Genomic DNA, 15975 nt, shown 5'->3' with positions numbered 1-15975 from the left:
CCGTATTCAACATCTTTATTGGCTGAAATCTTTTCATGGAAGTTTTCACAAACTTACAAGCTGGAATTTACTTGCAGTATTGATGTGTAACTGGTAATAAATAAAGATTTCATTACTGGACAAAACATTAAAACGATGACCGACAATGAGGCTCAATCCCAAATTCACTGAAACTCTTCAGAGCAGATATGTACACAACAAACGTTGGTCCGCTGGTATAAGCAAAGCAGAGTCAGTCTGTCCTTCCACCCAGCAGAACCAGCAGAACCAGCAGAACCAGCAGAACCAGCAGAACCAGCAGAACCAGCAGAACCAGCAGAACCAGCAGCTTCAGTCTGACTCGCCTTCTTTGTTGGGCTTCTGTCCTGCAAATGGGCGTCTGTTCCTCTGAACCTGGAGCTGAAAGCAGAGAACATGAGGAACACATGAAGAACATGAGAACATATTTTATTTTTATTTAGTCGTTTATTTGACAGGGAAAATACAATCAGACATGGTTACAAATCAAAGCTTGTAGCTGGTGTGATGCATACAGAGTATAGCAACAAGTGCTAATTTACAACTCCCGTCCCTGGTTAGGCTTTTCTATGCTGACACAAGACCTAAAATAGACATTAATTTACATAAGAACATTAATCTATAAATACAACAGTGCAGTTCAAACTTTCATCTCATTCCTTCACTCTCACATTTTTACAAGTGAGTACAGTTTTGGTTTGTTTTAAGACAAAATTTAAGCTTAAAGGTGAACAATTTAAACAATATGGGGAACGCATGGGGAATATATGGGGAGCTGTAAATCAAAGACTAAACCGTTTGGCCGTGTTAAAGCAGCATGTTTTACTGAACTGGATTAAAGAAAGAAAAATGTTACACAGTGAAACAGCCGACTGCCGCTTCTCTTCCAGGAGGTTAAAATAATCTAACGGACAGTTTTACCTTGGCTCCCTCCAGAACATGCGGGTCCTTCTGGAGAGCGTTGTTCAGTCCTTCTTCTGTGGAGAACCCGACCCAGCAGAAGCCTCGGTGGAAGCCCGTCTCCTTGTCCTGTTTCACACACATTCAGCACAGAGTCAGCTCACAGCATCAGTCCTTCTGAACGCCACTCCTTCAGTCAGAACTAGGCTGTGTTCGAAACCGCATACTTCCCTACTACATACTGCATACTATATACTTCCATACTCATCGATCAGACAGTATGCAGAGCATTTACCCACAATGCATTTCGCTCCTGCCCGAGCTGAAATCAGCCGGCCTGAAGCTGATTTCCCTTAAGCTCTAAACTCTGTAAACTTTAGCAACATTTGAAACATTTTCAGGAGAGAAAGTAGTCGTTTAGATCCCCAACGTGTTGAAAACCGGACAAAATACCGGCTGTTTACAATTTTGTTCCCATGAATTCGGCGCTACTGAAGCTAGCCGCAGTGAGCTAACGCACTTCCGGTTATTTTCACAAAATAAAATACCCGTTGCCTTTTATCATAGGGAAAGCCATTACCATACAATTGGTGCTTTTGTTTTGAAAACAGGAAGTGAACCTACCCTCGTTGTAGCTAGCTTGAAACTGCCGTTTTGACAGGAAATGACGATCGGCGACGTCACGTTACGTTGCATCTTGGGTAGTTTGAGTATGAGTAGTAACCTCATGATGCATACCCAACATTTAGGAGAATCTAGTATGCATCCGGGAACTTCTGCTTACTCAAACTCGCATACTAACTCAGAAAGTTAGTAGGAATAGTAGGAGAAGTATGCGGTTTCGAACACAGCTTTAGGCTGTTCGGGCTTCGAACCAGAGGCTCCATGAACAGATAAACCAGAAATCATATAAAAACCAACAAATGTGAGGCTGTTTGTCAACTTTGTACAAAGCAGCTTTACTCAAAATTCCACAAAATTTGATGAATTCTGTCTGAAATAATTGACAAAGACTAGTTTCTGGATTAATGGTCAGAATAAGGAGGCTAATCTCTGTGTTCTGCTGCTTCTGCTGCTGGTTTCCAAACATTAGAAGAAGAAGAACGGGAGCACTTTGGCCGACGTCTGATCTCTTTAACACGAGTGAAACTTACAAATGGCAGAAGACACTTCTTCACTGGGCCGAACTGTGTGAAGTACTCCTTCATCTCCCCTGAAAAACAAACACAAACCGAGTTTATGGCTTGAATAGCAGAAACTAACAGGAGTTCTACATGATGAACACAAACAGCATATTGGTTTGAATGCTACGGGTTATCAGGAAATATAACAGAAAAAAAACTGTTTTCAGTTACCAAAAGAGTCAAATTAATACATGAAATTCAGTTTTTAAAAAAATCCTAATCCCAAAATAATGAACGTTATCACGTCTAAAAGTAGTTACCATGCTGTTACCATGGAAACATCTGCAGATATTCACTTTAAAGCTGCTCAGAACTTAACTAACTCTGGTGAAGGGACATTAAAAGCACAAATGCAGCCTGTATTGATGTTTTCACGTCACGCGTGTCTCCTCACATCGTGTTACGTGACGAATAAAAACAGGAAACTTCGAGACATTTGCGGCAGAATCACGTTCCGGTGGTAAAACTAAACAGAAAGACTCATTAAAGGCTGAAAACAGACTCACTGCTGGCCACGGTCCACGGGATTTTAGACACGAAAACCTCCAGCACTTTCTTAGACGACGACGCCGCCATGTTTCGTCCTTCACTCGCCCTCTGACCTATGACGCGGGTCACGTGATGGTGTATACGTAAGCCTGATAAACGATGTAATGTAAATATTAATATATATAATATATTATATATAGAGCCTCGTTTTAGGTGCTTGTTTTTAAAATGTTTGTTTTTTTAATTTCAGCTGCTCGTGTTTTGTAAACTTACTCGGGAAAATAATTTTTTAAACAGGAAGTAGCTGCAGTTTAAAGGTCAGTGACGTCATGGCCAAGATGGCGGCCTCCGTGGTGGAGAGTGGAGAAGACGCCTTCAGGAAAATATTCAAGTTCTACAAGAGGAGGGAGCCTCCGCCCGACCTCAGGGACGTTACCGACTTCTGCCGCGGAGTACCGGGAGACAAGGTGAGAGGGGTCAAGCTGCGGAGGAGACTGATATGATGAACAAAACGGGTTTAAATGAGAGCTGAAACGCTGCCTCAAACTACAATACCACCGATGACCACCGGGGGCACCAAAAGCTTTTCCACAGTTACTGATCCGCGTTTCACGAGCTATAATAATAATAATAATAATAATAATAATATTAATGATAATGATGACAATAATGATAATAATGATAATGATGACAATAATGATAATGATGATAATAATAATAATAATAATAATGATAATAATAATAATAATAATGATGATGACAATAATGATAATAATGATAATAATAATAAGAAGAAGAAGATTGATAATAATAATAATAATGATGATGATAATAATAATAATGATAATGATGATAATAGCCGCAGGCTGAAAACCCACCTCTTCAGGAAACACTACCCTGATCCGCCCTCTTAGGACATCACCTGTTTCGTCCTAGTTCCTTACGCACTTATTTGTTTCCTAAATTGTCTTCCCAGCTGTCTCGGTACCTAACTTACCGCACTTACTCTAGCACTAGTTATGCTCTTAGCTGTTTGGTTTTGGAAGGAAATGCACTTATGATTTCTTGTGAGCTGAAGTTCTTTTGCCTACCGATGTGGAACACACTGATTGTAAGTCGCTTTGGATAAAAGCATCTGCAGAATGACCGTAATGTAATAATAATAATGATGATAATAATAATAACGATAATAATTTTCGGTGAAAATAAAGCTAAATGCTAAAAGCTATACACTACTTTTGGATTCATTTTTGGATTCTGCGTACAAATGCGATCAATCGTGATTAATCAGGGAAATCATGAGATTAATTAGATTAAACATTTTAATCGTTGCCCAGAACTAAAAAATACTTTATTCATCTATAATGAATCTGTAATCTAAGATAAGATCTATAATCCTGACAATCCTTTTGTTTTTAACACCAATCTGAGCCCTGCACGTGCACATTTCTACGCATGAGTTCGGCTCCTTATTTACAGCCAGTTGATTATGTCACAGCTGCATCATTCCTATCAGTGATGGATGTCTGCGTGTGAAAGATTTTTCCAGCTGAACTGGATCCTGCTGCGGTGAGCGACGAGGCGGCTGCCGGGGTCGGACTGAAGCCCGTCAGGGACTGGCGGGCCTTCGGCCTGCAGGGATACCCAGGTGAGTGGGTTTAATATTTCCTCTGACAGAAAGACGGATGTATTCAGAGCGTCATGCTCCTGATCCAGCCCTCGTTTCTTTCACACTTTCATTAATAGGGGTGGGACGATATGCTTTGGTCACGATTCGATTTGTATCACGATTCTTGATAATTGCGATTCGAAATAATCAGTACACAGGAAAAAATGCCCCTCCAAAAATAAGTAAAAAAACAACAAATAAAAGACGTTTTTGCTTGAAATAAGCAAAAAAATCTGCCAATGGAACTAGTGAAAATCGGCTTGTCCAGATTTCTTGAAATAAGATGTGATATTTAGGACTTTTGAGATAAAAGTGATCTTGAAATTAGCTTAAAAACCTCTTCAAATGTAAAAAAAAGCTTGTTTCATATGATATGTGACTCAAAACAATTTGTTTTCAAGACTTTTTCATTTAACAAGATATTCCAGATGTATTGTCTTCAAACAAGTCCCTATATCTGGCTGAAATGGTGCTTGTTAGGCAGTTGTGTCTTATATTAAGTGTAATGAGATATTTGGACTAGAAATGAGACAAATATACTTAGTAAGACTTTGATTTTTTTCCAGTGTAATTGCAATTTTCTTCCTCCTTAAAAAACGAACAAGTTGAATCATCATTCCCATAAACACGATGACATTTATTTCAACTGAGACAAAAAGAGGTACTTATCATGAACAGCATTTTTTAAAGTTTACAGTTACAAAATGAATTGAAATGTCCACACAGCACAAATGTGGGCTAGTTTTAACATAACTTAGGTGCCGTTTACACATACCCGGGTATTTTGATAAACGAAGACCTTTCCCTTCGTTTGTGCCTTTCGTTTACACACAAACGGAGTTTTTTCCTCCGAAAACGAAGCTAAAAAAAAACTCCGGCAAAAGTGGAGATTTTTTAAAAACTCCGTTTAGCGGTTGTGTGTAAACTGGTTGAAAGACGAAAACGGAGTTTTCAGAATGGAATGCGGAGTTGTCGTCATAGTGCAGAGCCCCGCCCGTATCCACCATAGTGGCAGGATAACGCCATTCATTGTTTATCTGGCAAGCATGGAGGTACTAGCAGCATTTATTTTGTTGAGAGCTATACTCGCTTGTGTGATTTTGAAAATTACACTCCTACAAAGTATTGAACAACAAAGGCGCATTACGGCGCGGAGGGCAACAATTGCGGAGCTTCTGTTGGCAGACAGAGCCCGGCCATACCACCGCCAGCGATGGCGATTCTGGATTAGACCCGGACGGACTGCTTTATGGTGGGAAAATTTTGAAAATGGCTTTGTTGTCCCGGAGGAATGGAGGGAAAATTTCAGGATGTCACGATTTTCACTCCTTTCCCTAGCAGAACTGCTACGCCCGCACATCCAGGGTGAGAGTACTCACATGCGCGCTTCTGTTGATGTTGTGAAGAAAGTTGCCTGTCAGCGGTTCTCTATTAGGCTTCTGATTGGCTTGTGTGGAATTCTCATTGTTCTAACACTGCCACCGTCAGGCTTGGCGTAATTTAACAGCTCCTGATAGCGTATTTTTCCGGATTAATGTAGACGTGTTTTTTTTAAAAACGGGGCTGTGTGCACGGTTTTTTTTTTTAAAACGAAGGTTAGAAAATATGCGTTTTTCAAAATACCTGGGTATGTGTAAACGGCGCCTTAATGTAATGAATTGATAAAGTTTTGAGTGGGCACGGATATGACGTAATATAATCGATTCAGGGGAGAAAAATCGATTTTTAAAATCATCCCATAAAGAAATCGCGATATGTACATGAATCGATTTTTTTCGCCCACCCCTATTCTATAATCTTTAAAGCTTCTGAAGGTCGTTCCTGTTTTCATAGAAATGCGTAAAGAATGGAGGAACTTTGCTCTGTTCCTCAGTAAACGACATTAATGTGTGTTTTTTTAGGGTTCATCTTTATCTCCAATCCGTTCCTGCGGGGCTCCCAAGCCTTTTGGGTCAGACAGTGTTTGAAGACTTACCCTCAGAAGCCGAACATCTGCAACCTGGACATGCACATGTGTCCCGCCGACACCCAGGACATCTGGGGCAGGAGCGCGCACGAGCTCGGGTAAAACCTGGTTCCCCTTTAAGGCCCAATGCGTCTAAAATCGAACCACCTGAGGGTGTCACATACTTCTCCTACTACTCCTACTAACTTTCTGAGTTAGTATGCGAGTTTTAGTTAGCGAGAAGTTCCCGGATGCATGCTAGATTCTCCTAAATGTTGGGTATGCATCATGAGGTTACTACTCATACTCAAACTACCCAAAATGCAACGTAACGTCGCCGATCGTCATTTCCTGTCAAAACGGCAGTTTCAAGCTAGCTACAACGAGGGTAGGTTCACTTCCTGTTTTCAAAACAAAAGCACCAATTGTATGGTAATGGCTTTCCCTATGATAAAAGGCAACGGGTATTTTATTTTGTGAAAATAACAGGAAGTGCGTTAGCTCACTGCGGCTAGCTTTAGTAGCGCCGAATTCGTGGGAACAAAATTGTAAACAGCCGGTATTTTGTCAGGTTTTCAACACGTTGGGGATCTAAACGACTACTTTCTCTCCTGAAAATGTTTCAAATGTTGCTAAAGTTTACAGAGTTTAGAGCTTAAGAGAAATCAGCTTCAGGCCGGCTGATTTCGGCTCGGGCAGGAGCCAAATGCATTGTGGGTAAACGCTCTGCATACTGTCTGATCGATGAGTATGCAGTATGCAGTATGTAGTATGTAGTATGCAGTATGCGGTTTCGAACACAGCCTATATCTTTGGAAATAAACGTGGCTGATCTCACTTCCAACCAGCAGGGGGAGCCATAGGGAAGCAGAAGTCCTTCCACCCCACTGTTGGCATGTTTTGGGGGTAAAATGGCCTCCTAAAATGCCCTCTCTTTGGTCTCCTCCACAGTTCTCCTTCCTCCGGAAAGAGACAACCCAAGACTCTGCTGGAGAAGCTGCGCTGGGTCACTCTGGGGTATCACTACAACTGGGACACCAAGGTGGGCTCTGTGCAGATGTTGAGTACATCTGTTTGGATTGTAACACAGCAAAGAATGTAGATCATCCATCACTGAATCCCTTCAGTGTCTGATCGGGTTCCAGGTTCAGTCTGCAGCTCGATAACCAGCACAAACACACAGGCAGAATCATCTTTAGCAACAGAGAAAAATGGGCCTTTCGTCAGAGTTTCAACACCACCGAGTCGGTCTGGGATCTCATGAAGAGGCAGCAAACACTGGACGGCCTCCCACTTCTTTAAAAAGCTGCACATTCAATGCGTTAACCCGTTCATACCAGCAGTCTGACGCCTTCAGACCGTCCTCTCCGTCAGCCTCCGACTCAGACTGAAACCAGGCGAGGGGTTAAACCTGGCGCTGGGATCCATTTCCTGCTTAAATAAACCAAATAAATAAAAAGCTTCCAGCTTCAGAGTCAGAGGGATTTCTGCGTTTTAAACACATTTAGCCAACGTTGGCTCTGAAATGATGGGAAGCTGTGCAGTGCACGGACGGCATGAACATCCGTGAATTTTTTTTTTGTGAATTTCAGTGAATATTAGTGAATACATCTTCATCTGCCTGCTGTTGGCTGTATATTCTTCCTTAATACTTCACACTATTTTTAATCAATGTGAAATATCTGGATAAAAACAATTAAGTCTAAATTTAACAAAAAAAAAAAAACCTCCTTTCAGGGTTTATTGATCCCGCATGTTTAATGGTTTTATTGGACGGTGGCGGACATCTTGTTTCTTCACCCTGTTTTCAGTCCCTGCCCCCTCGGGGTTATTCCGGCTTCTCTGGCTCTCTGCTCATTTGTTTCTGAAAAGGTGTTGAAAGAGAATTGTTTCCTAGGTTTCCACAGCGTGTTGCAACACTGTTGGTCTTGTGCAACAGGCCCAAACTTTACCTTCCGTTCTTCCCTTCTCAGACTTACTCGGCCAACAGTCACACTCCGTTCCCGGCGGATCTCCACTCGCTGTCCGTGCAGATCAGCGCCGCCTGCGGCTTCCCGGAGTTCAGCTCCGAAGCTGCGATCCTCAACTTCTACCGACCGGACTCGTCTCTGGGGATCCACGTGGACGAGTCGGAGTTGGATCGCACCCGGCCTCTGCTGTCGTTCAGGTGCGGAGCTGCTTTGTGCTCCATCAGGGCGTAGCGTCTCCGTCAGGGCGTAGCGTCTCCATCAGCTCAGGGCGTAGCGTCTCCATCAGGTCAGGGCGTAGCGTCTCCATCAGGTCAGGGCGTCGCGTCTCCATCAGGTCAGAGCGTCTCCATCAGGGTGTAGCGTCTCCATCAGCTCAGGGCGTAGCGTCTCCATCAGGTCAGAGCGTAGCGTCTCCATCAGGTCAGAGCGTCTCCATCAGGGTGTAGCGTCTCCATCAGCTCAGGGCGTAGCGTCTCCATCAGGTCAGAGCGTAGCGTCTCCATCAGGTCAGAGCGTCTCCATCAGGGTGTAGCGTCTCCATCAGGTCAGAGCGTAGCGTCTCCATCAGGGCGTAGCGTCTCCATCAGCTCAGGGCGTAGCGTCTCCATCAGGTCAGAGCGTCTCCATCAGGGTGTAGCGTCTCCATCAGGTCAGAGCGTAGCGTCTCCATCAGGGCGTAGCGTCTCCATCAGCTCAGGGCGTAGCGTCTCCATCAGGGCGTAGCGTAGCGTCTCCATCAGGGCGTAGCGTCTCCATCAGGTCAGGGCGTAGCGTCTCCATCAGGTCAGGGCGTAGCGTCTCCGTCAGGGCGTAGCGTCTCCGTCAGGGCGTAGCGTCTCCATCAGGTCAGAGCGTCTCCATCAGGTCAGGGCGTAGCTTCTCCATCAGGTCAGAGCGTCTCCATCAGGTCAGGGCGTAGCGTCTCCGTCAGGGCGTAGCGTCTCCATCAGGTCAGAGCGTCTCCATCAGGTCAGGGCGTAGCTTCTCCATCAGGTCAGAGCGTCTCCATCAGGTCAGGGCGTAGCTTCTCCATCAGGTCAGAGCGTAGCTTCTCCATCAGGTCAGGGCGTAGCGTCTCCATCAGGTCAGAGCGTAGCTTCTCCGTCAGGTCAGAGCGTAGCGTCTCCATCAGGTCAGGGCGTAGCGTCTCCATCAGGTCAGAGCGTAGCGTCTCCATCAGGTCAGAGCGTAGCTTCTCCGTCAGGTCAGAGCGTAGCTTCTCCATCAGGTCAGGGCGTAGCGTCTCCATCAGGTCAGAGCGTAGCGTCTCCATCAGGTCAGGGCGTAGCGTCTCCATCAGGTCAGAGCGTAGCTTCTCCATCAGGTCAGGGCGTAGCGTCTCCATCAGGTCAGAGCGTAGCTTCTCCGTCAGGTCAGGGCGTAGCGTCTCCATCAGGTCAGGGCGTAGCGTCTCCATCAGGTCAGAGCGTCTCCATCAGGTCAGAGCGTCTCCATCAGGTCAGAGCGTAGCGTCTCCATCAGGTCAGAGCGTAGCTTCTCCGTCAGGTCAGGGCGTAGCGTCTCCATCAGTTCAGGGCGTAGCGTCTCCATCAGGTCAGAGCGTCTCCATCAGGTCAGGGCGTAGCGTCTCCATCAGGTCAGAGCGTAGCTTCTCCGTCAGGTCAGGGCGTAGCGTCTCCATCAGGTCAGGGCGTAGCGTCTCCATCAGGTCAGAGCGTCTCCATCAGGTCAGAGCGTAGCGTCTCCATCAGGGTGTAGCGTCTCCATCAGCTCAGGGCGTAGCGTCTCCATCAGCTCAGGGCGTAGCATCTCCATCAGGTCAGAGCGTAGCGTCTCCATCAGGTCAGAGCGTAGCGTCTCCATCAGGGTGTAGCGTCTCCATCAGCTCAGGGCGTAGCGTCTCCATCAGCTCAGGGCGTAGCATCTCCATCAGGTCAGAGCGTAGCGTCTCCATCAGGTCAGAGCGTCTCCATCAGGGTGTAGCGTCTCCATCAGGTCAGAGCCTAGCGTCTCCATCAGGGCGTAGCGTCTCCATCAGCTCAGGGCGTAGCGTCTCCATCAGGGCGTAGCGTCTCCATCAGGTCAGGGCGTAGCGTCTCCGTCAGGGCGTAGCGTCTCCATCAGGGCATAACGTAGCGTCTCCATCAGGTCAGAGCGTCTCCATCAGGTCAGAGCGTAGCGTCTCCATCAGGTCAGGGCATAGCTTCTCCATCAGGTCAGAGCGTAGCTTCTCCATCAGGTCAGGGCGTAGCGTCTCCATCAGGTCAGAGCGTATCGTCTCCGTCAGGTCAGAGCGTAGCGTCTCCATCAGGTCAGGGCGTAGCGTCTCCATCAGGTCAGAGCGTAGCGTCTCCATCAGGTCAGAGCGTAGCTTCTCCGTCAGGTCAGAGCGTAGCTTCTCCATCAGGTCAGGGCGTAGCGTCTCCATCAGGTCAGAGCGTAGCGTCTCCATCAGGTCAGGGCGTAGCGTCTCCATCAGGTCAGAGCGTAGCTTCTCCATCAGGTCAGGGCGTAGCGTCTCCATCAGGTCAGAGCGTAGCTTCTCCGTCAGGTCAGGGCGTAGCGTCTCCATCAGGTCAGGGCGTAGCGTCTCCATCAGGTCAGAGCGTCTCCATCAGGTCAGAGCGTAGCGTCTCCATCAGGGTGTAGCGTCTCCATCAGCTCAGGGCGTAGCGTCTCCATCAGCTCAGGGCGTAGCATCTCCATCAGGTCAGAGCGTAGCGTCTCCATCAGGTCAGAGCGTCTCCATCAGGGTGTAGCGTCTCCATCAGGTCAGAGCCTAGCGTCTCCATCAGGGCGTAGCGTCTCCATCAGCTCAGGGCGTAGCGTCTCCATCAGGGCGTAGCGTAGCGTCTCCATCAGGTCAGAGCGTAGCGTCTCCATCAGGTCAGGGCGTAGCGTCTCCATCAGGTCAGGGCGTAGCGTCTCCGTCAGGGCGTAGCGTCTCCATCAGGGCATAACGTAGCGTCTCCATCAGGTCAGAGCGTCTCCATCAGGTCAGAGCGTAGCGTCTCCATCAGGTCAGGGCGTAGCTTCTCCATCAGGTCAGAGCGTAGCTTCTCCATCAGGTCAGGGCGTAGCGTCTCCATCAGGTCAGAGCGTAGCTTCTCCGTCAGGTCAGAGCGTAGCGTCTCCATCAGGTCAGGGCGTAGTGTCTCCATCAGGTCAGAGCGTAGCGTCTCCATCAGGTCAGAGCGTAGCTTCTCCGTCAGGTCAGAGCGTAGCTTCTCCATCAGGTCAGGGCGTAGCGTCTCCATCAGGTCAGAGCGTAGCGTCTCCATCAGGTCAGGGCGTAGCGTCTCCATCAGGTCAGAGCGTAGCTTCTCCATCAGGTCAGGGCGTAGCGTCTCCATCAGGTCAGAGCGTAGCTTCTCCGTCAGGTCAGGGCGTAGCGTCTCCATCAGGTCAGAGCGTCTCCATCAGGTCAGAGCGTAGCTTCTCCATCAGCTCAGGACGTAGCGTCTCCATCAGGTCAGGGCGTAGCGTCTCCATCAGGTCAGGGCGTAGCGTCTCCATCAGGTCAGAGCGTAGCGTCTCATCAGCTCAGGGCGTAGCTTCTCCATCAGCTCAGGGCGTAGCGTCTCCATCAGGTCAGAGCGTAGCTTCTCCATCAGGTCAGGGCGTAGCGTCTCCATCAGGTCAGAGCGTCTCCATCAGGTCAGGGCATCTCCATCAGGTCAGAGCGTAGCGTCTCCATCAGGTCAGGGCGTAGCGTCTACATCAGCTCAGGGCGTAGCGTCTACATCAGGTCAGAGCGTAGCGTCTCCATCAGGTCAGGGCGTAGCGTCTCCATCAGGTCAGAGCGTAGCTTCTCCATCAGGTCAGGGCGTAGCGTCTCCATCAGGTCAGAGCGTAGCTTCTCCGTCAGGTCAGGGCGTAGCGTCTCCATCAGGTCAGGGCGTAGCGTCTCCATCAGGTCAGAGCGTCTCCATCAGGTCAGAGCGTAGCTTCTCCATCAGCTCAGGACGTAGCGTCTCCATCAGGTCAGGGCGTAGCGTCTCCATCAGGTCAGAGCGTCTCCATCAGGTCAGAGCGTAGCGTCTCCATCAGGTCAGGGCGTAGCGTCTCATCAGCTCAGGGCGTAGCTTCTCCATCAGCTCAGGGCGTAGCGTCTCCATCAGGTCAGAGCGTAGCTTCTCCGTCAGGGCGTAGCGTCTCCATCAGGTCAGAGCGTAGCGTCTCCATCAGGTCAGGGCGTAGCGTCTCCATCCGGTCAGAGCGTCTCCATCAGGGTGTAGCGTCTCCATCAGCTCAGGGCGTAGCGTCTCCATCAGGTCAGAGCGTAGCGTCTCCATCAGGTCAGAGCGTAGCTTCTCCATCAGGTCAGAGCGTAGCGTCTCCATCAGGTCAGAGCGTAGCTTCTCCTTCAGCTCAGGGCGTAGCGTCTCCATCAGCTCAGGGCGTAGCATCTCCATCAGGTCAGAGCGTAGCTTCTCCATCAGCTCAGGGCGTAGCGTCTCCATCAGGTCAGAGCGTAGCGTCTCCATCAGGTCAGAGCGTAGCTTCTCCATCAGCTCAGGGCGTAGCGTCTCCATCAGGTCAGAGCGTAGCGTCTCCATCAGCTCAGGGCGTAGCTTTTCCATCAGGTCAGAGCGTAGCGTCTCCATCAGGTCAGGGCGTAGCGTCTCCATCAGGTCAGAGCGTAGCTTCTCCATCAGCTCAGGGCGTAGCGTCTCCATCAGGTCAGGGCGTAGCTTCTCCATCAGGTCAGGGCGTAGCATCTCCATCAGGTAAGAGCGTAGCGTCTCCATCAGGTCAGAGCGTAGCTTCTCCATCAGCTCAGGGCGTAGCGTCTCCATCAGGTCAGAGCGTAGCGTCTCCATCAGGTCAGGGCGTAGCGTCTCCATCAGGTCAGAGCGTAGCGTCTCCATCAGGTCAGAGCGTAGCGTCTCCATCAGGTCAGGGCGTAGCGTCTACATCAGCTCAGGGCGTAGCTTCTCCATCAGCTCAGGGCGTAGCGTCTACATCAGCTCAGGGCGTAGTGTCTACATCAGGTCAGAGCGTAGCGTCTCCATCAGGTCAGGGCGTAGCGTCTCCATCAGGTCAGGGCGTAGCGTCTCCATCAGGTCAGAGCGTAGCGTCTCCGTCAGGGCGTAGCGTCTCCATCAGGTCAGGGCGTAGCGTCTCCATCAGGTCAGAGCGTAGCGTCTCCATCAGGTCAGGGCGTAGCGTCTACATCAGGTCAGAGCGTAGCGTCTCCATCAGCTCAGGGCGTAGCGTCTCCATCAGGTCAGGGCGTAGCGTCTCCATCAGCTCAGGGCGTAGCGTCTACATCAGGTCAGGGTGTAGCGTCTCCGTCAGGGCGTAGCGTCTCCATCAGGTCAGGGCGTAGCGTCTCCATCAGGTCAGAGCGTAGCGTCTCCATCAGGTCAGGGCTTAGCGTCTCCATCAGGTCAGGGCGTAGCGTCTCCATCAGCTCAGGGTGTAGCGTCTCCATCAGCTCAGGGCGTAGCGTCTCCATCAGGTCAGAGCGTAGCTTCTCCTTCAGCTCAGGGCGTAGCGTCTCCATCAGCTTAGGGCGTAGCGTCTCCATCAGGTCAGAGCGTAGCGTCTCCATCAGGTCAGAGCGTAGCTTCTCCATCAGGTCAGGGCGTAGCGTCTCCATCAGGTCAGAGCGTAGCATCTCCATCAGCTCAGGGCGTAGCTTCTCCATCAGGTCAGAGCGTAGCGTCTCCATCAGGTCAGGGCGTAGCGTCTCCATCAGGTCAGAGCGTAGCGTCTCCATCAGGTCAGGGCGTAGCGTCTCCATCAGGTCAGGGCGTAGCATCTCCATCAGCTCAGGGCGTAGCGTCTCCATCAGGTCAGAGCGTAGCGTCTCCGTCAGGTCAGGGCATAGCTTCTCCATCAGGTCAGAGCGTAGCTTCTCCATCAGCTCAGGGCGTAGCGTCTCCATCAGGTCAGAGCGTAGCGTCTCCATCAGGTCAGAGCGTAGCTTCTCCATCAGCTCAGGGCGTAGCGTCTCCATCAGGTCAGAGCGTAGCTTCTCCATCAGCTCAGGGCGTAGCGTCTCCATCAGGTCAGAGCGTAGCGTCTCCATCAGGTCAGGGCGTAGCGTTTCCATCAGGTCAGAGCGTAGCGTCTCCATCAGGTCAGGGCGTAGCGTCTCCGTCAGGTCAGAGCGTAGCTTCTCCATCAGGTCAGGGCGTAGCGTCTCCATCAGGTCAGGGCGTAGCGTCTCCATCAGGTCAGAGCGTAGCGTCTCCGTCAGGTCAGGACGCAGCGTCTCCATCAGCTCAGGGCGTAGCGTCTCCATCAGGTCAGAGCGTAGCGTCTCCGTCAGGTCAGGACGCAGCGTCTCCATCAGGTCAGAGCGTAGCGTCTCCATCAGGTCAGGGCGTAGCGTCTCCATCAGGTCAGAGCGTAGCGTCTCCATCAGGTCAGAGCGTAGCGTCTCCATCAGCTCAGGGCGTAGCGTCTCCATCAGGTCAGAGCGTAGCGTCTCCGTCAGGTCAGGGCGTAGCGTCTCCATCAGGTCAGGGCGTAGCGTCTCCATCAGGTCAGAGCGTAGCGTCTCCATCAGGTCAGAGCGTAGCGTCTCCATCAGGTCAGGGCGTAGCGTCTCCATCCGCTCAGAGCGTAGCTTCCAGCTTCCTGACCCTTGTTTGCTTCTCCGACAGCTTCGGACAGTCGGCCATCTTCCTGCTGGGCGGCGCCCGCAGAACGGACGCCCCCACCGCCATGTTCATGCACAGCGGGGACGTGATGGTGATGTCGGGGCCGAGCCGCTTGCTCTACCACGCCGTCCCGCGCATCCTCCCGGCGCCGCAGGAGCGGGCGGAGGTTTTAGAGCACCTCGGCGCGGCCTCGCTGCAGCAGGGCGGCGGCGGCGTGCTGGAGCCGGTGTCGGACGCAGACTGGGCGGTTTGCTCCAGGTACATCCAGAGCTCCAGGGTGAACGTGACCGTCAGACAGGTGGTGGCGCCGGGACGCAGCCTCCCGGGGACGCCGCCGCCGTCTCTCCTGAGGACCGAAGGAGGGCCGACGGTCGGGTACCGTGATGGACCAGCAGGGGGCGACGCTGGGAAGAGGAAGAGGAGGAACAGTGGCTCTGATGATGCTGTGGAGACGTGAAGTTAGTCCTCCCTGTACAGATGTTGCTCCTCCCTGTACAGATGTTTGTCCTCCATGAACAGATGTTGGTCCTCCCTGTACAGATGTTGCTCCTCCCTGTACAGATGTTTGTCCTCCCTGTACAGATGTTGGTCCTCCCTGTACAGATGTTGGTCCTCCCTGAACAGATGTTGGTCCTCCCTGTACAGATGTTGGTCCTCCCTGTACAGATGTTAGTCCTCCCTGAACAGATGTTGGTCCTCCCTGTACAGATATTGGGATGTTTTAGGACTTCACAGCCTGAGAACTGTTTCCTCTTTGCTCCAAAACGAGTTCAGGGGGAGATTGGAGCTTCTCAAAGCGAGCGAAACGGACCCTAAAGTAACAATAAAACCTGTTTGTTAGTGATGATGTGATGTGGGTTTGAGTGTCTGTGATTCAGGCGTCATCGGGTGATGGAGGAACCCGATCAGGGCGACTTTAAGACTTTAAACTTAGTGGAGAGACGCTCATGATCCTGAAGGTTCTGATGAACTGGTTTCTAACGTTGAATGGAAACTGGATTCAGAATAAAAGGTCATAAAGCTGTCGGCCTGATTCTATATTCAAAAGAAAAAGGTTTCTGCTGCTCATTCTGCACAAAGCGAGATTCCCACGTCAACACGAGTAGAACGCCGCCGGCGCCGCTCCGATGTCGCCGCTAAAATAAAAAAAAGATTATCCTGATGCTTAGAAGAGAATAAGGCTGTGTTCGAAACCGCATGCTACATGCTACATGCTACATGCTAC

The 15975-nt window shown here is 50.0% G+C and overlaps 2 protein-coding genes across 2 annotated transcripts; one reads left to right on the top strand and one right to left on the bottom strand.

The window, feature by feature from the left end:
• On the bottom strand, positions 1-2702 carry slirp (SRA stem-loop interacting RNA binding protein). The gene is made up of 4 exons (XM_075447747.1): positions 2609-2702; positions 2073-2131; positions 940-1047; positions 1-399 (listed from the first exon to the last, which is right to left on the bottom strand). The coding sequence occupies exons 1-4, from the start codon at positions 2676-2678 to the stop codon at positions 331-333; spliced, it is 306 nt and encodes a 101-aa protein (XP_075303862.1). The 5' UTR covers positions 2679-2702; the 3' UTR covers positions 1-330.
• A 218-nt stretch (positions 2703-2920) lies between these two features.
• alkbh1 (alkB homolog 1, histone H2A dioxygenase) lies at positions 2921-15594 on the top strand. The gene is made up of 6 exons (XM_075447850.1): positions 2921-3058; positions 4131-4239; positions 6162-6324; positions 7157-7247; positions 8179-8372; positions 14754-15594. The coding sequence occupies exons 1-6, from the start codon at positions 2921-2923 to the stop codon at positions 15205-15207; spliced, it is 1149 nt and encodes a 382-aa protein (XP_075303965.1). The 3' UTR covers positions 15208-15594.
• Positions 15595-15975: the final 381 nt, after the last annotated feature.

This window comes from Odontesthes bonariensis, chromosome 17 (assembly GCF_027942865.1).
Source record: "Odontesthes bonariensis isolate fOdoBon6 chromosome 17, fOdoBon6.hap1, whole genome shotgun sequence".
Lineage (NCBI taxonomy): Eukaryota > Metazoa > Chordata > Actinopteri > Atheriniformes > Atherinopsidae > Odontesthes > Odontesthes bonariensis.
This window is presented reverse-complemented; position numbering and strand designations above follow the sequence as displayed.

What these genes read in the sequence shown, in the direction of transcription:
- slirp (XM_075447747.1), bottom strand. Translation starts at nt 2,678, where the DNA reads ATGGCGGCGTCGTCGTCTAAGAAAGTGCTGGAGGTTTTCGTGTCTAAA. An exon ending in CCCGTGGACCGTGGCCAGCA is followed by an intron (nt 2,132 to 2,608) that starts GTGAGTCTGTTT and finishes TTTGTTTTTCAG; the next exon opens with GGGAGATGAAGGAGTACTTC. An exon ending in ATGTTCTGGAGGGAGCCAAG is followed by an intron (nt 400 to 939) that starts GTAAAACTGTCC and finishes CTCTGCTTTCAG; the next exon opens with CTCCAGGTTCAGAGGAACAG.
- alkbh1 (XM_075447850.1), top strand. Translation starts at nt 2,921, where the DNA reads ATGGCCAAGATGGCGGCCTCCGTGGTGGAGAGTGGAGAAGACGCCTTC. An exon ending in CGGCCTGCAGGGATACCCAG is followed by an intron (nt 4,240 to 6,161) that starts GTGAGTGGGTTT and finishes GTGTTTTTTTAG; the next exon opens with GGTTCATCTTTATCTCCAAT. An exon ending in CGGCCTCTGCTGTCGTTCAG is followed by an intron (nt 8,373 to 14,753) that starts GTGCGGAGCTGC and finishes CTTCTCCGACAG; the next exon opens with CTTCGGACAGTCGGCCATCT.